The 23,428-nt window shown below is 38.7% G+C and overlaps 1 protein-coding gene and 1 pseudogene across 2 annotated transcripts in view; one reads left to right on the top strand and one right to left on the bottom strand.

Moving 5' to 3' along the window:
• Positions 1-23,428, top strand: part of PCCA (propionyl-CoA carboxylase subunit alpha) — a 373,229-nt gene that overhangs the window by 287,386 nt on the left and 62,415 nt on the right. For both annotated transcript variants that reach the window (XM_036831147.1, XM_036831149.1), the window contains one exon: positions 20,474-20,527. In XM_036831147.1, the coding sequence (XP_036687042.1) occupies positions 20,474-20,527 (54 nt within the window). The remainder of the gene's footprint in view (positions 1-20,473; positions 20,528-23,428) is intronic.
• LOC118884381 lies at positions 18,731-20,161 on the bottom strand (annotated as a pseudogene).

Genomic DNA, 23,428 nt, shown 5'->3' on the forward strand with positions numbered 1-23,428 from the left:
GAAAATGTGTTTGTTTGTATTTCTCTTGCCCTTGTTTATGGTAAATTCAGAGAAGAACTATGGGATGGATATTACCACAGGTGTTTTTCAAAACGATTTTACAGTAATAACTGCTGTTCTTTTTTCCTTGGATTTTTGTATATACATTTAAACTTTTTATTATTGAAACAGTTGATATGCACAAAGTAACATGCATTAGTCTTATAAGAGGTAAAGAATAACTTAATGAGTCTGTTCACCCACCATCCAGATTAAACAAGGAAACCTTACCAATGCTATTGACTTTCCTGTGCATCCGCTGAGTAAATCCTCCTTCCTCCCGCCCCTGGAGGTAACCACCATCCCGATTTTTAAACTTAGCACTTCCTTTTTCTTATGGAGATTTACATATAGAGTAAAACTGTAAACAGTGTATTATTTAGTTACTCGTGTTCTTGAACTTGATATAAATGGCACCATACTCTCTATGCTTCTCTAAGTTGCTTTTTCCTCCAGTGCTATGTTTGTGAGTTTGGTCTATGTTAATGAATGTAGTTTAGTTTATTTCCATGCTATATGTTATTAAATCATGTTAATATAACACAATTTGTTTATTCTTTTTCCCCTGGGTAGACATTTGTTTTATTAATTTTGTTATCACAAACAATGCTTCTGTGAACATTTTTCTACTACGTGTTTCCTCTTGAAATAAGTGTTTCTTCAAGGAATATGCCAGTAGAATGGCTGGGTTTAGGTAATATGCACCCTTAACCCTAAACGGTGTTGCCGAATGGTTTTACCTATGAGGTTGTACCAATTTACATGCTACCAGTAGTGATGAAGACGGTGACATTAGCAGTATGAACAACGAGCTGACTTTATTGTATGCTTGCTATGCCGGGAACTGACTCTTCTAAGCACTTCTTTGCATTAATTTATTTAATCCTCACAGCAAGTCAATAAAGTATGTGCTAGTATTATTTCTCATTTTGTAGTTGGAGAAACTGAGGCTTACAGAGGCTAAATTGCTTGCCCAAGGCATTCTGCTAGTAAATGGAAGAGCCAGAATTTGAAGCCAGGAATCTGTGCCCTTAACAGTTTTTCTTCATGTCCTATGAACCTTAGTATCCAAATGACTTAAGTTTTTCCTGACTGGTGGGTTTAAATAATCTCTCTCAGTGGTTTTAATGTATACTATATTTCCTGGATTAGTAATGACAAGGAGCAATTTTAAAAATATATTTATTGACAGTCCTGTTTTCTCTTCTGCAAAATACCTGTTCATGGCTTTTGCCCAATTTTTTATTGGATTGTTTGTCTTTTTCTTACTGGTTCATAAATGTTCTTCATATTTATTGTGTGTCCTGAGCCTTTGTCAGTTATATGTGTTACAAACAACTTCTCCCAGTTTGTAGCTTGTATTTTTCCCTTTTTAAGTTATACAGGTGAAGTTTTAAATCTGAGATTCCATATGAGAATTTTCAGTCTTTTCCTTTATGGTTTGTGTATTTTGTATTTGTTTAAACAATCCTCTTCTACTCTCAAGCTCATAAAGATACTTGGCTCTATTTTCTTTTAAACTTTTATGTTGTGCTTTTTCACATGTAAACCCTTAATCCTTCTGGGATTGAATATTGCGTATGGTGTGAGTTAAGAAAGATCCAGGTTTAGTTTTTAAAATATGGATAACCAGTTGTGCCACTAACTTACAACCCTGCTCTTCTTTCCCTTACTAGTTTGCCACCTTCTCACCTTTCCAACCCCAAAATTCTTTAAAAGGCTTATTGTTTCTGTGAAATGTTTCTCAATTAATTGTAAACAAAAAGGTGACTTTTTCCTTAATATGAAGTTCTGGTCACTATATTTGCTTTCATGAGCTGTCTGTTGATTACTTTCATTTGTCATTTATCTCTGGGGAATCCCTAGCCACTTAAAGAGGGTGTGTGTGTGTGTGTGTGTGTGTGTGTGTGTGTGTGTGTGTGTGTGTGTGTGTGTGTGTGTGTGTGTGTGTGTGTGTGTGTGTGTGTGTGTGTGTGTGTGTGTGTGTGTGTGTGTGTTTTGCAGGCCCAGGGTCTCAGATGATATTTGAGATACAACTTAGAAAAGCATGTTCATGAAATGGGAGGTAGATTGGGAATCATTCAAATAGGGAAATAATGTGAGCTAAGCGTGGAAAGCAGATTGGAGGAGCCAAGTTATGAGTGGGAGGTTAAGGAGTCTATGCTTTTCAATCACCAATGGAGATGTCATTGAAACTTTTTTGTAGAGGAAAGTAATGTCCATCAAAATGCTGTTGAGCCAAGAAAAAAAAAATGCTGTTGTGGGAGGTTAGGGTGTCTTTATAATAAAAGAGAGGTTAAGGAATTGAAGGGGGAAGTGGGAAAGGAGTTCATTTAGAAGATATTTCCTATTACTTCACTCATGAGGTAATGGACCCTAAACTGGGGTGCTGGCAGTGTACAGAAGTGAGGGGGTTGGGTTTGGGAGAAGTTGCTGATTAAACTTGACACAATTTGTTGAATTCTCTATGCGTTCAGTGGGGTACCATAGCGACCTCAAAATTCTGTCTCCAGTGAACACTGGTCCTCTGCTTTGACCATTTAAACATTTTTTTCTAATAGGTTTTTATGGCCTTCCCTGTCGTTGTTAGGTGGTTATCCTCTTAAAAGCAAGGTTTTGAAAGTGAACCCTGCATTCTGTGCTTTTACATACCAAGCCACCCATCATCTACCAATTTCTAAAAGCAGGAAAAAAGGATAGAAATTCAGAGTTCTATGCCAATCTGGGATTAAATCTGCTGCACTTTAATTAGATTTTTCTTCCTTCAACACTATTTTGAAACCTTAACAGGATTTTTTTAATTGTGGTAAAATATACATAAATTTAAAAATCTGAAATTTACCATTTTAACCAATTTTCGGTGTATAGTTCAGTGACATTAAGTACATTCACACTGTTGTGCAACCATCTCCCCTGTCCATCTCTAGAACTTTTTTCTCATCCCAAACTGAAACTCTGTTCCCATTAAACACTAACTCCCTAGTCCCCCCTCCCCGCAGTGCTTGGCAACTGTCCCTATGAATTTGACTACCCTAGGTACCTCATGTAAGTGGATTCATGTAGTATTTATACATTTGCGACTGGGTTATTTCACTTAGCGTAATATCTTTAAGGTTTATCTGTGTTGTGGCATGTGTCAAAATTTCTTTCCTTTTATTTATCCATTCATCTGTTGATGGACATTTGGGTTGTTCTTACCTTTCGACTGTTGTGAATCATGTTGCTATGAACGTGGGTGTGCAAATACCTCTTCTAGTCCCTGCTTTTAGTTCTTTGGGGTGTATACACACGAGTGGAATTGCTGGGTCATATAGTAATTCTAGTTTAATTTTTTGAAGAACCTCCATTTTGTTTTTAACAGCAGCTGCACCATTTTACATTCCTACCAGCAACACACAAGGATTCTAATTTCTCCACATTTTCACCAACACTTGATATTTTCTGGTTACTGCTCTTGTTTTTGTAATAGCTAACCTAATGGATATGAAGTGGTATCTCATTGTGGAACAGGATATTTTTGGATAGTTATTGAGAAAGCATTCAGGGTACTTCCCAATACTTGCCATTTCTTTATCAGTTTTACTGTGTAAAACTGATAAATGGAGCTTTTTTAGTGCCAGTAGTAGCAACTTTCTTACAACTGTTCTTTCAAACTCATTCTCTCAACTTACTCTCTTTTTTGCCGGGTGGGTGGGGGGAGTATAATTGCCTTACAATTCTTTCCTCCCCTGCAGAAACGCATGTACAATTCTCACAGTTTGTAAACTTGCTACCAGGTAGTAAGCAAGTCATAGTCTATTTGGCAGAGAGTGTGTTTAAAAGTCTAGTTCATTGTAATGTCAAGACTGGTAAAACCTCTCCTGGTAAAAACTGGTAAAATTTCTCAGACTGAGGAATGTTTATAGGGAAGACGAGAGTGTTGCTTTCTTCTTTCTTGCTTTATATCCTCTTCCACTTCCCACCTGCTATCTGGGGTCTCTCCAGGGTTGCAGTGTGGTGTAAGAATGAGTGGCACACTGCTGGAGGAGCTAGGTTGACCAGGGCAGATATAATCTGGTATGCATTCTTTTGGGGAATGACAGATGTCCAAAGCTGGCTGGTGTCTTCTAGGACATTTTTGTGGGTTTGGGAGAATTCCTCACCTGTAGAACCCTTAATGCCTGCTCTGTCTTTTCCTGATTCCTATTTCTCTTGATAGGCAGGGTCTCCCATAATGACCCAGCCTGGGTCTCTTTTCCATGATCCACATCCGGGCCACAAGAAATAGTTATAAATCCTTGCCTCACCAAAATCTTCTCTCTCTGTCACCAAAAGCATTGCTTATCTTCCCTAGGTGTCCCTCACAATCCAGGAGATATAGGAAATCAAATCATTCTCATGAATTCCTTTCACTTGGTGTAAAGTGTTCAACCTTGATTTCTTAGCTTAAGAATTCCACCTCCTCTAATTAGTTGTTAACGTCTTTCATATTCTCTTGTTGGTTTCATAGTTTCTTAGCATGTCCTAGTAGGTGGCTTGGTCTAGCATCTTACTTAAGGATATGTGTGTATTTAGTTCCTATTTAGTTTTATTGCTGAATCTCTGTGACTACATGGAAAGTAGCACTTAAAACCTTTATCTGATTAGAGGATGAAATTACTTGGGGAGGAAGCATTACCTTTGTTTTAGTAATTAGCTTCCTATTTATCCAATCAGATTACATTTGTCTGTTCACTTTCCCGGTTTTCATTGGTAAGCCTCACGAGCTTAATATTATCCATTAATTTCTTTAAAAATAAATTGTATTTTGGCATGTACATTATTTGGATAATGCATTTATAAATTACTAAATTCTTTTAGTTGATCTAAATTACCTGTTTCAGTTTTTATTTGACCTTGAATTTCCACTGTCTTGCTGAGTTCCTGGCCCATGCAGAAGCTCAGTAACTGGATGAATGGCTGAGTGGGTGGATGAACGGATAGTCATCTTGCATTTTTGTAATCTCAGAAATAAATCTGCCTTATCTATACCTTCATTTTAAGATTTAGATTTTGTTTCTCCTAAGCCGTCGTCAAATTAAGCTATGTTCATGAGATAGCCTTCCTAGCCGTTTCATCAATTCTCTTTAATTCCTGATTTTCCAACATTCGCAAAATCCATGCTCTATTAGGTAACATGGCTGGTTGATCTCTACAGTTACAGAATCACTGCAGCTCCTTTGAGAGCAAAGAGAGACAAGAGGGCTCCCAAGGACCTGCCCACAGAAGTCTCTTGCTTATGTGGCACGACTCTTTCCAGTCAAGCACGTGGCTTTCCTGTTTGCCTTCATTTGCTGTGGGAGCACCTGAGCTGCTGAAGGCTAACAGTACCACGTATTGATAGGTATTGGTAGGTATTGAAAAGGGTCCACCTCAGGCTGTTCCTCATTTCCGCCTTCGCAAGGTGTGTGCACACCTTGTTTGCACTCTCTTTCCCCCAGTGGCACTGATTATTCACGGCTCAGTTGAGTCTACTTCACACCATCTCTTACTCTAGTATATGTGCGAGCTGCTTTACGTCTTTTTCTCTTCAAGAAAATCATACTCTTGGACACAAATTCTAGTCATTATTAATAACTTTAAGTATAGAGCTAGTGATGTATTTATCTGACTGGGGGAAGAGGTCATATATTTTGAAATGAAATAATTTATAATAAAGAACTGGGGATATAAACCTTGAAAACTCTTGAAGATACTAAAAGGCCTTCTTTAGAATTTTTTAAAGTTTTTAATCTATTTCTTCATCTAATAATGAAACCATTTTCCCTCAAATATTATCATTCAAGGAAAATAAAATGATAGTATTTTATATTTATTTATTTTTTTATTGTTGGTTATATACCAGCACATTCCTACTGTTTTCATTGCATATGTAGAGTCCCTCAGTAATGGCACTTATTAAATGTGTCTTAATGGTATAATCTGAGAAACTAACAATCTTTTCTCATTCTTTTGTGGAAAGATAAATTCTGATTTCCACATTACCAATTTAAAAAGTTGTGGAATGAAACAGGTTGTCCAATAGAAATCTAATATGAGCCATATTTGCACTTTAAGTTTCTTAGTCGCCACGTTAAGAAAGTAAGCACAAGTGAAATTGATTTTTCTAATCCAGTTTATTTAACCCACTGTATCCAAAAGGTTAGCATTTCTACACGAAACACAAATTATTAGTGTGATACCGGAAATGAAACATACTCCTGACGCGTATATGACAACAATAACATAAGTAATGGAACGATTAAAGTGGAATGTACCAAAACAATGAAGTTGTGTTTAAAAGGGAAAGTACATTATGCTACGTCTGTGTTTAAAATTAAATGAAATTATAAATTTAGTTTCTCAGTTGCACTCGTCCCGTTTCAGGTTCTTACTGGCCGTGAGTGGCTAGTTAGGTGGCTCACCAGCAGAACCTTTTGTGAGTCAGACAGTGTTTACAGAAGAAAAAGGGCCCCCCCCACCATGTGTCAGCCACAGTTTTTGGTTTTTATCATTTAAAATTAGAAATAGATGAATTAAATTCATTTTAAAACAGAAGGTGAATTTCTCATCTAGGTGACAACCTTGTAAAATTTTAACTTAGAAGCTTAACAGAAATTAGAACTATTTTTAAAAAGTGGAGTGATTTCCTATCTGGAGCATGTAACTAAAGTGTTGAAACAAAACAAAAGGTTTTGCTGTTCCATACGTGTTAAGCTCACTGCTTTCTTAACACTGCTTTTCTTCACACATCCAAGCACCTTCCAACTATGGAATGTGCTGGATGAATAGAACTTTTTTATTATTCCTATGACTGTATTCCTGTGAAGTAAATTTATTTTAACCTTGAAGAGACTCTTTAATTTTACTCTGAACAACTCAAATAGTTTTCGGTTTCTTACAACGTAATTTGTCTGCTGGGATTTAATATACTGTTTCTCGTTAGCGTTTTACATGCTGGATTTTCATTTTGCATAGTCACGTTGTTTGAACATTTGCAAGCAGAGCCGACTAACTGCTATTGGCCTGTTTCTTTGTGTGGCATGATTTCTTCTCTCCACCTGCTCACAGCAGGTTGTCCACAGGCCTGAAGAGTAGCTAAATACTTTTGAAAATATCTTGAGATCCTGCTAAGGTCTAACAATTTCCGCATTTGTGTGATGTGAAGCTATTCGTGGTGTACCTTTGAAGGCTTTTTTCTTTTTATTTCTCATATTCTTGCTTAAATATTTTCAAGAGAAGATAAATTTATTATAAATAACAGTACAAAGCTGATTGCAGCACTATCGCATTCTGCATTGAATAGGTCATTGATATTCAACTAAGTGGAACTAATTTTCTGTGTTAAAGCAGACAAATTTGGAATAGTGTCACATGAATCTCATGTTATTTACTACAGAATACCAGATTAAATGGATTACTTGTGAATTGATTGCAGTGTTAAATAGATTATATAACATGATAACTTAAAATGCTCAGTGGGCCTTTGTAAAATAGAATATTATACAAGCACATGAATGTAATAGAAGAGATGTTACGTTTGTGGAATGTGTATCTGTGATATATTTGCAAATGCTTGTCCACACGGAATTTGAATAGATTTTTAAAATTTAACCTTGATTTTCTGTTTTTGAAGAAAATGAATGGATTTCCTCACCACTTCAGGAGAGAAGTTTAAAATGTTATTTTCTTTTTTCTGTTTTTCACATTAAAATAACTCCCACAACTTCTGAGAACAAAGTTTAGTTTTAATCCTAATAAATGTATGTGTATAGATGCTAAAATAAATATGTTAATAATATTTTAAGTAGAAAATTAAATGAAGCGACTTACATTTTTGCTTATACTTTGCCAGTACAAAAAAAAAAGAAAAAAAAAAAGTGGATTTGGAAGTAATCATCTTACGTTTTCAGTCCCCAAATAAATGTATCCCATGTTTTTTCGACGTTTCTCCTCACCGCCCCCACCCCCTTAGCAGTAACTAGCTGTTTTGTCCTATATGCATGTGATTACTCTAGACTCATCAAATGTAATAGGAAACCATCTATTTAGGATGTATAGGATATATAAATGTACAACTTAGAAGAAGTAGAGGATGGTATTTTTTTCTAACGAAGTAGGAAATGAAAGAGTAATTATTAACCATCTCCTTTTCACATTCCTGAAAACATCAATTATAGTTACGCATCTTAGAAACAAGCCCACCAGTAGAACAGAAATAACTCCTTTCACTATGCTTCAAAATATTTAATCACTATTTAACAGCTGGGATGTATTTACAACTATAATTTAAAATATTAATTTTGATGCAAGTCTACCTGCTTTTGTAGTGTAGTCTAGAAGCTTAGCCATTTTCTTGTCTCTAGTGGCATATGTTTTATGATTTGGAGTTGCTTTTAAAAATTTAATATAATGGGAAAATGTCTTTCTGTATCCCCTCCCCACACACACATACTTTTTCTCCTCTACTCTCTGTTAACTAGAAAATTATGTTTTAGTAGCTGCCAGAAGAAGAGGATTTTGAATAGTATAAACACTGATTATGGAAAACATGGAAAATAATACAAGCAGCTGCACTGCAGTCCGATAAGACAAATCCCGTAGTAATGGCCTTTAAAACATATTATCAAGTTGGAAATCAGTGAGGGAAAAAAAGAAAACTATTACTGTTTCTTCCTCATACTGTTCAGTGAGATTACTTTTAAAGGTGAAATTGCCTTTGATTTTATTATCTTAGGAAGATATTTTTGGAACATTTTAAAATTTTGTGAATGTTTTTGCTTTTTTTGAGTGAGCAATCTTGCTAATTTTGTATGAATTTGATTCTAACAAATGTTGAAATTGTTTTGTTAACAAAGTCTTCCTAAGTACTTTTTTCCTTAAAGAAAGAAAAAATGAAGTATATTTTGTAAATGTTGGAGCAGACTATCAGAATAAGAAAAGAAGGACGTTTTACTTTAGCTGTGAAGTGCCACTTAAAATAGAAAAGGGGGTAAAATATTTTAGGACAGAATATGTTTCATGAAAATGAAAGTTTTAATTTTTATTTTATTTTGCTTTTTGCTATTAGCTTATCAAGGGGCCAGTTCGTATTTGTTTTTGGCATACCTCAGACTCATTGTAGGCATTGAGTACTTTGTTCTTCGTGGATTCTAAAACTGAATTGTCTTAATCCTAGACTGTGGGAAAAGTGTGTATTCCTGTTTCCTGTGTAGAAGTAAATTCCAGTTTTGAATGGAATTTTATTTCCCTGTTTTCTATTACATCAATCCTTATTGCTGAGATATGTCAGGTTTGGGTTCTTTCTTTCTTTCAGTGCACATATACGGACTGTGGTAGCTGTGGTGGGGGAATATCTGATACTCATTATGTACGTAATTTTAACCTGCTTTAGATTGAATGCAAAGTTAAGGGTAACTTATTGGTACTTATATCTATGGTTTACGTATTCACTGTTACACTTTAATTGTGTCTTTAATGTGAAAAAAACGTTTCTAAACCTGTTTCCATTTTACATATTGCAAAATTACTTCTGTTTGCCTTGGAATCAGTCCAACCCACGTAGGGTAAGGAAAAGGAACTGTTATATTTTTTTAATGTCTCTTACATAGAAGGCAGTGTTCTAGACTCTGGAGATACAGCAATGACCAAGACTTACACTGCAGCAGGGGGATGTAGATACCAAACACGTGGCCATGTTAAAAAGGTAATTTAACAGGATAATTCATAGAAGGCAATTAGGAGGAAGTAGCTTTAGGTAGGGTTAGGAAGTCCTCTCTGAATGGCTAACATTGAGTTGCGACCTGTGAGGAGTAGGAGGAAGCCATGCACAAATCTGGGGGAGGAAAGTCCCAAGTAGAAGGAATGGCACGTGCAAAGGCCCTGAGACAGGAACACGTCTGGTTTGTGTGGAAGCCAGGAGGAAGGCCAGCGGACACTCAAGGAGAGTGGACAGAGATAGGCCGGGACCAGGTCACATAGGGTCTTTGTAGGCCAGGGAATTTGGTTGTTATTCGATTCCTATCGCGAAGCTTTTGAAGGGTTAGAGTAGAAGAATGGTATGATGTGATTTAAAATTACTGCTGTGAGGAGGGATGGACCCTAGGGGGCCAGTGGTGGAGACAGGGAAGTCGTTTGTATGGTCATTGCAGTCATCCTCACGAGAGGTGCTGGTGATGGTTTAGATGAGGAGCCGGCCAGATCCAGCCCAGTGCCAGTCTTTGTGCTGCTCACACGTTGACTGGTTTTTTAAAGTTTGCAAGTATTACATTTTAAATGGCTGGAAAAAATTAAAGGAGGAAGAATGTTTCATGACACATGAAAAGTATATGAGATTCAAATTTCAGGTCTGTAAATGGAGTTTTACCAGAACACAGCCGCATTTACTCATTTTCATCTGTCCGTGGCTGCTTTTGGAGTTTTTATTGTACATAGAAGCTTAGTGCCCTGATTTGCCCCTATCACACAGCAGTTCAGTAGCTTAGGAGTTTGTTGAGATTTTTTTGACGCAGGACCAAGATTGAAATTTTTCTGAACAAAAAAGAACTGTCCTCAACCACTATTATGGAACGTCAAACATTGAGTGGCTTTGAAAATTAGCTTGTGTCGCAGACTTGATGATGTTTCTTAATGAAGTCAACCGGAAATTGCAAGGCAAAACAGCATTTACGTGCAAGATGCATACTGTGGTAAAGTCATTTTGACAAATAATGTTTGAGTCACAACTAATGGCAAGCTGCTTTTTATACTTCCTAGGCTGTCGAAAGATTAAAGCAAGAAGTGGACTACAGTTCCAGCAGCATTTTTACAAAAGCAAAAGAAATTTCCATATTTCAAAATCTGTATAACTGCAATAGAGGATCTTCCACTCAACCTTCAACTGGAAGTGATTAAACTACAGTATGTTATGCTAAAGGCAAATATCAAGAGAAGAATCTAGCAAAATCTGGCCCTTTGGGGAAAAAAAATTGCCAACATTTGGCTTAGACTAAGATGGTAGCAATGGAGATGGCTTGAAGTGAACTAATTTTGTTGCAGGAAGGGGACCCCTTTCAGGGCCTGAGAGTGGGCTCTTGTCTAATACTCAGAAATGAATTGTCTGAGGAGACACACGTGCTGACAAAGCAAGAGACTTTATGGGGAAGGGGCGCCTGGGGGCGGAGAGCAGCAGGGTAAGGGAACCCAGGAGAACTGCTGTGCCACGTGGCTCGCGGTCTCGGGTTTTATGGTCATGGGGTTAGTTTCTGGGTTGTCTCTGGCCAAACATTCGGACTCAGGGTCCTTCCTGGCGGCACGTGTCACTCAGCCAAGATGGATTCCAGCGAGGAGGATTCTGGGAGGTTGGTAGGACATAGGGACTGGCGTCTCCTCTCTCCTTTTGACCTTTCCTGAATTCTTCTGGTTGGTAGTAGCTTGTCAGTTCCACATTTCTTACCAGGACCCTCTGTTGTAAGATAACTCATGCAAGTGGTTACTATCTTGCCTGGCCAGGGTGGGCGGTTTTGGTCAGTGGTTCCCCTAACAACTTGACATATATTTTTGAGGGAAGATGGAAAAGATTGGCAGGTGGATTAGATACTGGGTATGAAGGAAATTAAAGAATTAAAGGTGAGTGAATGATGGTAATATTTACTGAGATGGGAAAGCTAGGGGAGAAGCAGGTTTGGGGAGGCAGATCAAGAATTCTGTTTTGGGGCTTCCCTGGTGGCGCAGTGGTTGGGAGTCTGCCTGCCGGTGCAGGGGACACGGGTTCGAGCCCTGGTCTGGGAGGATCCCACATGCTGCGGAGCGGCTAGGCCCATGAGCCACAATTGCTGAGCCTGCGCGTCTGGAGCCTGTGCTCCGCAACGGGAGAGGCCGCGACGGTGAGAGGCCTGCGCACCGCGATGAAGAGTGGCCCCCGCTTGCCGCAACTGGAGAGAGCCCTTGCACGGAAACGAGGACCCAACACAGCCATAAAAAAATAAATAAATTAAAAAAAAAAAAAGAATTCTGTTTGGACTTGGTAGGTTTAATATGTGCATTAGATATCCAAGTGTTGATGTCCAGTTAACAGTTGACTATATGAGTCTTGAACTCAGAAGACAAATGGGAGTTGAAAACATAAATTTGATAGTCATATTCATATAGATTTTCTCTAAAAGCATGGATCTGCCACATACAAAAGATTAAAGTTGGACCCTTATCTTAAACTAGATACAAAAATTAACTCAAAGTGGATTAAAGACCTAAACGCAACACCTAAAACTATAAAACTTCTAAAAGAAAATGTAAGCAAAAAGCTTCATGACTTTGGACTTGACAGTGATTTCTTGGATATAACACCAAAATCATAGGCACAAAAGCAAACATAGACAAATTGGACTACATCAGACTTAAAAACTTTGTGTATCAAAGGACACAACAGAGTGAAGAGGCATCCTGTGAAATGGGAGAAATATCTGGAAGTCATACATCTAATGAGGGGTTAATATCCAGAATATATAAAGAACTCTTGCACCTTAACAACAAAAAATTAAATAACCTGATTAAAAAGTGGACAAAGGCCTTGAATAGACATTTCTCCAGTGATGATACACAAATGGGCAGCATGCATATGAAAAGATGCTGGACATCACTAATCGAAAGAGGAGTGCGAGTCAGAAACCACAGTGAGACATCACCTCATACCCGTGAGGATGGGTACTGTCAAAAAACCAAAAAAAACAGAAAATAACAAGTGTTGCTGAGAACGTGGAAAAACTGGAACCTGCGTGCACTTTTGGTAGAATTACAAAATGGTGCACCTGCTATGGAAAACAGTATGGAGGGTCCTCAAAAAATCAAGAATAGTACTACCATATGATCCAGCAATCCCACTTCTAGATATTGTAATATATATCCAAAAGAATTGAAAGTAGGGTCTTGAAGAGATACTTATGCACCCATGTTCATTGCAGCATTATTCACAGGAGCCAAGCAACCAAAATGTCCATCGATGGATGGATGAATAAACAAACTGTGGTACATACATGCAGTGAAATATGATTCAGCCGTAAAAAGGCAAGAAATCCTGTCACATGCTACAACATGGATGAACCTTGAGGACATTATGCTAAGTGAAATAAGCCAGTCCCCAAAAGACAAATACTATGTGAATCCACTTGTATGAGGTATCTAAAGCACCTACTAAAGTAGTCGAATTAATAGAAATAGAAAGTAGAATGGTAGTGACTAGGGCCTTGGGGGAGGGGAAGGAGGGGAGTTTTTGTTCAATGGGTATGGAGTTTCAGATCTGCAAGATGAAGAAAGTTCTGGAGAGCTATTTCACAGCAATGTAAATACACTTAACACTACTGAACAGTATACTTAAAATGGTTAAAGTGGTAAAGTTTATTATTTTTTAACACAATAAAAGTTCCATTAATTGAAAATCATAAGAGCCAAAGCAATTTTTAAAAAGAAACACAAAGTTTTAGGATTTATACGACCTGATTTCAAGACTATGGGACAGCAGTATCAAGACAGTGTGGTATTGGTAGATAGACATGCAGATCAGCAGAACATGATAGAGTCTAGAAATAAGATCCAGATAAGAATGGTCAATTGGTTTTTGGCAAAAGCACCAAGGAATTTAGTAGAAAATTCTCTCAAACAAATGGTGCTGGCAGAACTAAATATCCATTTGGGGAAAAAAGGAACGCATTTATTAGACAGCAGATCAGTGGTTGCCTCTAGGCAGGGACCGGGGCTGGCCTGCAGAAGGGTTGGAAGCATCTTTTGGAGGTGATGGAAATGTTCTGTATCTTGATTGTGGTGGTGGTTTTGTAGAACCATCAAAAGTTATAGAATTCTATACTTTAAATAGAATGCTGGGTTTTTGGTACATAAATTAGACTTCCATGAAGTAAACTTTTTAAAAGTAAGTATCCGGGAAATGGAGGGAGGAGCATGGATCTGGATGAGAGCGCACAGAGGAAGAACATAGATGGAAAGAGAAGAGGGCTGAGGCCTGGGTCCTGGGGCGCTCCAGCAGTTAGAAATTGAATGCAGAGGCAAAGCTGGCAAACGAGGCTAAGAAAGAGCTGCCAAGGAGGCGGGAGAAGAACACGGAGCATGAGATATCCGTGAAGCCCGTGAAAGAGGTGTTTGAGAAAGGGCATCGTCAACCATCTATAGTGTAGGTGAATAAGATGAGGACAGAGCTGACCAATAGATACGGCAAGATGGAAATTGTAGATGACCTTGACAACAATGACTACAGAAAATTAGTGGGGACAAAAGCCAGATGGGTGTAGGTTTAAACGTGAATGAAAAGTGAAGAAGTGGAGACCGTGAAGATAGACAGCTTGTCAAGGTATCTTGCTTTGAAGGAGAAGAAGTGGGCTAGCTTGAGAGAAATGTCTGTGGAAACTTTTTTTATTCTTTGTGTTTTGTTTATTGAAGAAACTGAGTCATTTGTCCTGTAGAGTTGTGTGTTGCCAGGATTTAGCTGATTGCATCCCAGTAGTGTAGTGCAACGTGCTTTGTCCTCTGTTTCCTGTAAACTGGTACTTGGATCTTAAAGATGTAATCAGATTCAGGTGCCATTATCTTTGGCAAGACTGAGCCATGAGTGGTGTGGAGTGCCTCCCTAAGAGGCCATACTGTCTGGTCATCCTCTGTTGATGTTCAAGTTTAGGTCAATAAATTCATTAAGATTTACAAAATGATAATATTCTAATTTTGCCACTCTTTCGTCATTTATTACCTGGAACAATACTTTAAAGAGAAACTCCACCTCAGCTACTTCTTAGGTTACCCAGGAGTATTTGCCTAGGAAAGATAAAATTAATGTTTGATCCTTTCCTTTTATTTACCAGTTCTCAAAGAGTGAGTTCCGTATCATTCTTCAAAAGTGACTCAGTTGGGGTATTGTTTTTGCTTTTGGTATCCATTTTGAACTCACCAGGTTTAAACATACTCGATATGTTTTATTGCATTGCAGTTAACATCCTTATTGATTGTCAGATTATCCCATCTTTGGCCAGAGGGAGTTTCTTCAAGTTGGTTCCTGCGTCTTTTTGACGTGACCACAGTCTTTGATAGCTCCCTTGCTTTCTGATATGACAAGATATAGAAGCCTCATTTCTGCCCCAGACCTGGGTTCAGCCATTTTTCCAAGAAGCCTTGATTTCTTTGAGGCGGAAATGGTATTATTTGTAGGTAACAGTTGGGGTGCTGGGGGTGCTTGTTGCTGTGAGGCCTTTTCAGTGTTTCTGGGGAGGGTTCAGACACTATGCCACCAGTGTCATCTTACCAGAATCCAGTAGCCTCACTTTTCTGTCAGAAGTTTTCTCATTCTGAAGCATTGTTGTGATTGGGTCTACTGCTGAAGTATAAAGGTGATTGACTCTGCTGATTCTTTACTGGGAAGTATGGCCTGGATCCTGTGGCTCTCCTGCGACAGGCTTCTGAGGAGGGAAAGTTTAACCACTGCTGGGATGAGGTCCTGGTCTGGTAGTCACGGGGATGCTTCAACCGAGGTTTTCTCCTCCCTACTCTGAAAACCTCAGCAGCGTAGAATTCATCAGGTTGTTGGGCTGCCTACCCACAATCTAAATTGTTCTGCACTGTTCCTTTCCCTGATTTCTTGACAGCTACACTTCTAATTCTCCCCCAGCTAAAACTTCTGCTAGACGAAGAGTGAGAAATACGAAAGTCACTCTTATCTGTCATAATATGGAAAACTTAAGAATTCTTGGTGAAGATTGACCTTACATTTCCATTTCTGCAGCACTGACTTATATGTTTGTGGGATTAAGGAGGAAGTACAAGAAATGGTCCTTGCCCTTAAGGAACTCACCATCTAATTGATGACCTAGTCTAAGACAGCGTAGAGATATTCTATCCTGTACAGTCAAAATACTTGGGTTGGGAATCTCGCTCTCCCCCTGCGAGGTAGGCAAATTGCATTTTACATTCCTGCACCTTTAGTTTCCCCATAAACAAAATGTAGATCTTCAGATCTGTTTGCCCTCCAAATTCTGAAGTTCTGTCACTGAATCAGGTTTAGTTCTACTGCTGTGCTCGCTCAGTCCTCGAGTCCTCCTTCCTGAGCGATTGCAGTAGCATTTTCCTTGTCCTTCCAGTCCGGTCCCCCCACATTTCTATATAGCTTCAACCTTAACTCAGGCCGTCAGTCCTTCTGAAACATAAGCATGTCACTTCCCATTCTTATCTATAAGAACTTTGTAAAGTTTGCATTCCCTCTGGGCAAGATGTGACCTGGCTCTGTAATTACTTCTCAGTTTCCTTTCTTGGTACTTCCCTCCATCAGCCAAACCTATCTCTGGCCATGCTGAACTACTTACCATTCCTTAAACTCACCATGCATTTTCTTAATCTGAAATTTGCACAAACTGTCCCATCAGACCTAAAGTTTCTCTTTTGCTTCCCATTTGGAGAATTCCCGCTCATTTTTTAATACCCATCTCTTCTGTCTATCTCACATCTTCCTTAATCTTTCTGGACACTTAGCTGGTCTGCCTTCTTATCCTGTAACACTCTGTATGTTTTGTACTATGGATTTATCATATTGAATTATAATTTATTGTAGAATTCTGTTCTTTCCTTTGGTCTCCTGGAAGGTGAGTCTTAATTCAGCTAGCAGTACTCAGTACATAGCTGTTGGACGGATGGTTGGCTAGCCGGATGACTTAAAGTACAAGTGCCAGCATCAGAACCTAGGATTCAAGCCTCAATTGTTAATCTCTTCCCCACTGAGGGAAAGAATCTATTTTATTCCATCCTGTGTTATATCTCTTTTTGCCTTAAGTTATGCATGTCCATAATAGGAATAACAGATAAGCTAAAATGAAAAGTCAACTAATATCTTCCACCCAGAAATAACAGTTAACTGTTTAATGTGTATTATTTATTCTAGAGTTTTATCTATAATGTATAGAATTTTTAAACAAGATTTATTCTGAACATATTGTTCTTTCTTTTTGCATTTAGAAATATACCATACACATTTTTCATGTCGCTAAAATTTTTAAATGGCTGTATGGGTATACCATAATTTATTTAACCGGTTTCTTTTCTTCATCATTTATTTACTTTTTAAGAAATATTTATTTATTGGCTGCGCCGGGCCTTAGTTGCAGCACGTGCAATCTTCGTTGCCATGTACGGGATCTTTCTTTGTTGCGGCATGCAGGATCTAGTTCTCTGACCAGGCATCAAACCTGCGCCCCCTGCATTGGGAGTGCGGATTCTTAACTGCTGGACCACCAGGGAAGCCCCACTTTTCTTCATCATTTAGATTGCTTGAAATTTTTAGATTCTGTAAACTACACTGTGATGACATTTTCATAGCTTTATTTTTCTGCCCACTCATGACTTTTTTCCTTAAGATAAATTCTTAGAAGTGAAATTATTGGATAAAAATACTGACTGTGAATTTTCTACTCTATATCACACCACCTTGAGTACGCCAGTCAGGTTACTCAAGTCACTTGGCAGTATTTGCAGGTAGGGGTAAACATTTTGGTATCATTGTGTATTAAACTGCTTTTCTTCTTACTGATTTGACTTCCCTCAGTCAAGGAACCAGGGGTTCAGCCTGAATTCTAGAGGTTTAGTCTGGGTTCTGTGACTTTAGTGATCATAAAGATCAGAGTTGGTAAACCTCCACTTCTTTAAAAGGAATACAGTTAGGATACGTCTAGAATTAGTTCATGGCATGCAGTTGAGTGGAGACTACTAATACTTTCTCCAGGGCTACATCGGAGAACTTACAAAAAAAATCATAGCTGCTTCGTTAGAACTGCTTAATTTATTTGTGTAGTCTTTGAAGCCACTGAGCCCTCTCTGATTAGCACAGGAAAGGAAGAATTTTGAAGAACAGGTTAGGAATAACGAGAGGAATTTTATAAGTGAGAATTATCTGAAAAAGTATAATTTACTTCCAGTGTACTATTTAATCATCCATTTTTAGTAAAGTAAAATTCAAATAAGGAAGATATGCATAAATAATATTGTATTCACTTTGAACATAATTTATTTACAAATAAATGCATAACATAGAGATCATTTATTTTTTTTACTACTCTCTGGACATAGAAGAATTGCATTGTTCTTATTGTTATTTTAAACAAATGCTAACTCATTTTTTTTAAAATTAATTAATTAATTTATTTATGGCTGTGTTGGGTCTTCGTTTCTGTGCGAGGGCTTTCTCTGGTTGCGGCAAGCGGGGGCCACTCTTCATCGCGGTGCGCGGGCCTCTCACTATCGCGGCCTCTCTTGTTGCGGAGCACAGGCTCCAGACGCGCAGGCTCAGTAATTGTGGCTCACGGGCCCAGCTGCTCTGCGGCATGTGGGATCTTCCCAGACCAGGGCTCGAACCCGTGTCCCCTGCATTGGCAGGCGGATTCTCAACCACTGCACCACCAGGGAAGCCCGCTAACTCATTTTTATAACAACTTTATTGAGGTATAATTCACATATCATACAATTCACCCAAAGTGTACAATTCAATGTTTCTTAGTCTCTTCACAGAGTTGTGCAGTCATCACCACAATCAATTTTAGAACATTTTCATGCCCCCCAAAAGAAACCTCATATGAATTAGCAAATCATTCCCCGTATCCTCCCAACCGTCCTTTCCCCAATCAACCACCATTCAAATCCTTCCCTCCCCTTCCCTCCCCTCTCCTCCCCTCCCCGAGTCCTAACCACTGGACCACCAGGCAATCCCCCCACAGATGTCTTTTATCCAGGCACCAGGTCTAGCTTTTCCCTGAGCAATCTGAAGAAGGCTTAGGGCATCTTCTCTTTCCTGGACAACTTAAATGCATCCATGGGAACTTCCCTGCTGGTCCAGTGGTTAAGAATCCCCCTTCCAGGGGCTTCCCTGGTGGCGCAGTGGTTGAGAATCTGCCTGCCAATGCAGGGGACACGGGTTCGAGCCCTGGTCTGGGAAGATCCCACATGCCGCGGAGCAACTAGGCCCGTGCGCCACAACTACTGAGCCTGCGCGTCTGGGGCCTGTGCTCCACAACAAGAGAGGCCGCGACAGTGAGAGGCCCGCGCACCGCGATGAAGAGTGGCCCCCACTCGCTGCAACTAGAGAAAGCCCTCGCACAGAAACGAAGACCCAACACAGCCAAAAATAAATAAATAAATAAAATTAAAAAAAAAAAAAAAAGAATCATCTGGAATCTTTAAAAAAAAAAGAATCCCTCTTCCAATGCAGGGGACTCGGGTTCGATCCCTGGTCGGGCAACTAAGATCCTACATGCTGCAACTAAGACCCGACGCAGCCAAACAAACAAATAAATAAAATTTAAAAAACAAAAATAAAAAAATGTAACATGTATTTAAAAAAAAAAAAATGCAGGTCTTCCCTGGTGGCTCAGTGGTTAAGAATCCGCCTGCCAGTGCAGGGGACACGATTTCAAGCCCTGGTCGGTCCGGGAAGATCCCACATGCTGCGGAGCAACTAAGCCCGTGCACCACAACTACTGAGCCTGCGCTCTAGAGCCCGTGAGCCACAGCTACTGAGCCCATGTGCCACAACTACTGAAGCCCACGTGCCTAGAGCCCAAGCTCCACAACAAGAGAAGCCACCGCAATGGGAAGCCCGCGCCCCACAATGAAGAGTAGCCCCCGCTCGCCGCAACTAGAGAAAGCCGCGTGCAGCAATGAAGACCCAACGCAGCCAAAAGTAAATAAATAAATAAAATAAATTTTTAAAAAAATGCATCCATGGAATCCACTACCTTTTCTTACCGTTCTGAACTTGGCATTGGCAGTCTCTCCCACCCAGCCTCCTGCTCTAGAGTTAGGAACGTGTTTCTTTTTTAAGTAGGACACACCAGAGTTTATGTACACCTTCATTACTTCCATTCCTTAATTGCCAACAGGCCCATGAAGCTCCAACTTTCGATTTTTATTCCCCCTAACTCTTTGGGTCATCAGAAAATTCTTGTCCTTTCTTTGACAAAGTGATATAAAGTAATCTATACTGGTGAAAAGATGTGATATATGGTATATTCTTAGGCAGCAGACTAAGATAATACCTGTAGCCTGTGCTAGCTGGGGCCTGAGGAGTTACTGACGACCTGGAAGTCTTCTGGGTGGCTGAGAGTTTTCCTGCAAAGAAGAGCCAAACTACAGCAGTCGACTTCTGTCCCTATGGATTTGCCTCTTCTGGACATTTCATGTTAAATGGAATCATATAATATGTGCTCCTTTGTGACTGACTTCTGTTGTAGCATGTATCAGTACTTCATTCCTTTTTATGGCCAAATAATATTCCACTGTATGAATATACCATATTTTGTTTATCCATTTATCAGTTGATGGACATTTGGGTTATTCAGCTATTAGGAATAATGCTGCTGTGAACATTCATGTACATGTTTTTGTATGCATGAAAATTCATTTTATACCTCTCTTTTTTTTCCCCCAGTGTCTTTCTCGAGAAGCAGGTGGCAACATGAGCATTCAGTTTCTTGGTACCGTGGTAAGTATGAAAGAATTATTATTTTGTATATTCTCTTAATTTACAGAGAGAAAAAGTGATCATCTAGTTATAACCCATGTGTTTGAACTTGGCTTCATCATGGTTTTGTTTTGCTGTTAAATGAGATGTCTTTGTATAAGAAACGTGTGGGAAAAGATTCCATGATAGAGTAATTTTAGCTATTTCTTATTAGAGACAAAATGGTTTTTAAAAGTATCTGTAGTTTGTTGAGTCTTTTAAGTACTTTTTTCACTGGAGCCTTTCTCCCCATTTTTAATAAAAATAAGAACATATTTTAAAAAGATGCTTTTGAAAATAGTGACCTTGGGAATTCCCTGGTGGTCCAGTGGTTAATACTCTGTGCTCTCATTGCCGAGGGCCGGGGTTCCATCCCTGTTCAGGGAACTGAGATCCCACAAGATGCCCGGCATGGCCAAAAAACAAAGAAAATCGTGACCTTGCTGTTCTGTTCTGTTTTTGTTTTGTTTTGTTTTTGCTCAGTTTTCCTTCTAGCTTTTTTTATTAGGTGCTTTCGAGTCCACATTTCTAATGAAATTGAATCATAATTTCAAAATTATTTAACTCTACCCAGTGAAAATAAATTTAATTTATAGTTATTATTTTTACTTATAGGTTTATAATTATCATATTAGTAGTATTAGTTATAATTTTCAAAATAATTTGTTGAAAAGGTACCTTATTGTTTTGATTAGCTTTTCTCTGCTTATTGCTATTATATTTGAATATTTCTCCATGTATTCACTTGCTAGGTATCATTTATAATCTGTAAAATGTCTGTTCATGTCCTTTGGGTACCTTGTTCAGGTTGTAAATTCACACTGGGTATTTCTGTTAGGTCCGTGTTTTGAGAATATCAGAGGACAGACCTGTGGCTTAGATCAAAAGAAGAGTGATTTTGCAGCTATTGAGATGGGAAGGATATTAATACTAATGTGCATTTACTGCGTGCTTTGTATATGTATAGAGGTGTAGTAAAGTTTACATATTAAAGTATATGTATAGGCACCTGCCCGACGTGATGTAAATTTTAAGTATTGCTCCTGAGGCTTGTGGTTATTCTTGTTTTTCTGATTAATAAGTACTACACATGCTTATTTTTTTAATTAGAAAATTTAAATATTATTTAAATGCATGTCATAAGAAATTGTATTAGGGTTCTCCAAAGAAACAGAACCAACACGATGTGTGTGTGTATTATATTTTTATATATTACAGAGAGAGAGATTGATTGAGTGAGTGACTGATTTTAAACAATTGGTTCACGTGATTGCGGATGCAAGTCCAAAACCTGCAGGGTAGACCAGGGAAGAGTTGCAGTTCAAGTACAAAGTCAGTGTGCTTGAAGGATTCCCTCTTGCTTGGGAGGTCAGTCCTTTTTCTTCAACTGAGTGAATGAGCCCACCCATATTATTAGAGGGTCATCCGCTTTACTCAAAGTCTACTGAATTAAGTGTTAATCTCATCTAAAAAAATACCTTCGTAGAAACATCTAGAATAATGTTTGGCCAAATATTTGAATACTATTGCCTAGCCAAGTTGACACATAAAATTAACCATCACGGAAGTATTCATTTTATTCCCTAGAGGTATTTAAGTTTTTAACAATAGACATATGCTTCCAGAGATAGATTTATACATCTTTTCATGCAAGAATAAATTGTGGATATCTTTCTAAGCCATTACAGAAAGATCCATGTCATTCTTTTTCACAGCTACCTGGAATTATATTACGTGAAGGTTTTTCTGTACCTCTGTGTTCATGCTAGAAGGGGCACTTATGCTGTCTCTGCCGCTTGATATCTCTCCTTGGATTCCAGTAGATTTCTCAGGGCTCAGATACTGAAAACTGAGTTCTTGATAGCCACAACCTGCAAAGAAACCAAACCAACATAAAATTTCTCCAGGCAGTTTTTCCTATCTCAGAAAACGGCAGCATAAGCTGAAGCCTTGTCTTTTCCTTGATTCCCCTCTTCCGTCCACCACTCCCACTGCCCCCCATCCTGACCAGAGTCTTGCAGCTGCCAGTCTTCCCACCTCCACCCCTGCTCCCTGCTTTATCATTGATGTAGCAGTTAAAGTGGTCCTTCTAAAATATACATCAACTCAGCCGACCTTGTTGCTCTTCTTCAAATGTGTCGGGCACAGGCCTCAGGGCCTCATCATTTGCCTCTCTCCTGCCAGGCCTCACTCATGGCCTCATCCAAGCCTAATTACCTCCCAAAGGTGGCACCTCCAAATACCATCATATTGGGGATTGGAGTTCAACGTATGAATTTAGGGGGGACACAAACATTTAGTTCACAGTATACACTTAGTTGGTAGAGCTACATTCCCCAGAACTTTTCCAGGATATCTGTGCCTATTTCAAATAGTAAATTGTCCGGGTTTGTTTTGTTTGCATGTTTTTTGGTGAAGCAGTGAGTTTGTGTATGTCAGATAGTATAAGCTCACAGAGAAGTGGAAGAGATCCAGTATTTTATGTAACCCGACTTCCTTACTTGAACTGTGCTTCACAATAAGGAAGAATATTTTGTTACAACTTGAAGAATGCAGAAGTTACCGTTTTATTCCAAATCTTGTATTGCAATCATTGTTTATGTTTAATTTTTTAAAGTTCCATTATCTTTAAAACGCCGTAATATTAAGACAAACATATATCTCAGTAAGACGGAATTTTTTTTTTCTTGTGAAAACAATACCTATTGCCCGAAAGAGAGAATAAGCTTAGACTACTTTGAGCAGATTCTTCATAGCTGTGCTTTTGGCATTTACCCAAGGACTCTTGAGGAACTGTCAAATTATACGCCTTTGAAGCTTAGCCAGAGATCTTAATGAAACCAAATCATGCTGAAGTTCTTAAAGCTAGTTTAAATCTCAAAT

The sequence above is a fragment of the Balaenoptera musculus genome, chromosome 18 (assembly GCF_009873245.2).
Source record: "Balaenoptera musculus isolate JJ_BM4_2016_0621 chromosome 18, mBalMus1.pri.v3, whole genome shotgun sequence".
Classification (NCBI taxonomy): domain Eukaryota; kingdom Metazoa; phylum Chordata; class Mammalia; order Artiodactyla; family Balaenopteridae; genus Balaenoptera; species Balaenoptera musculus.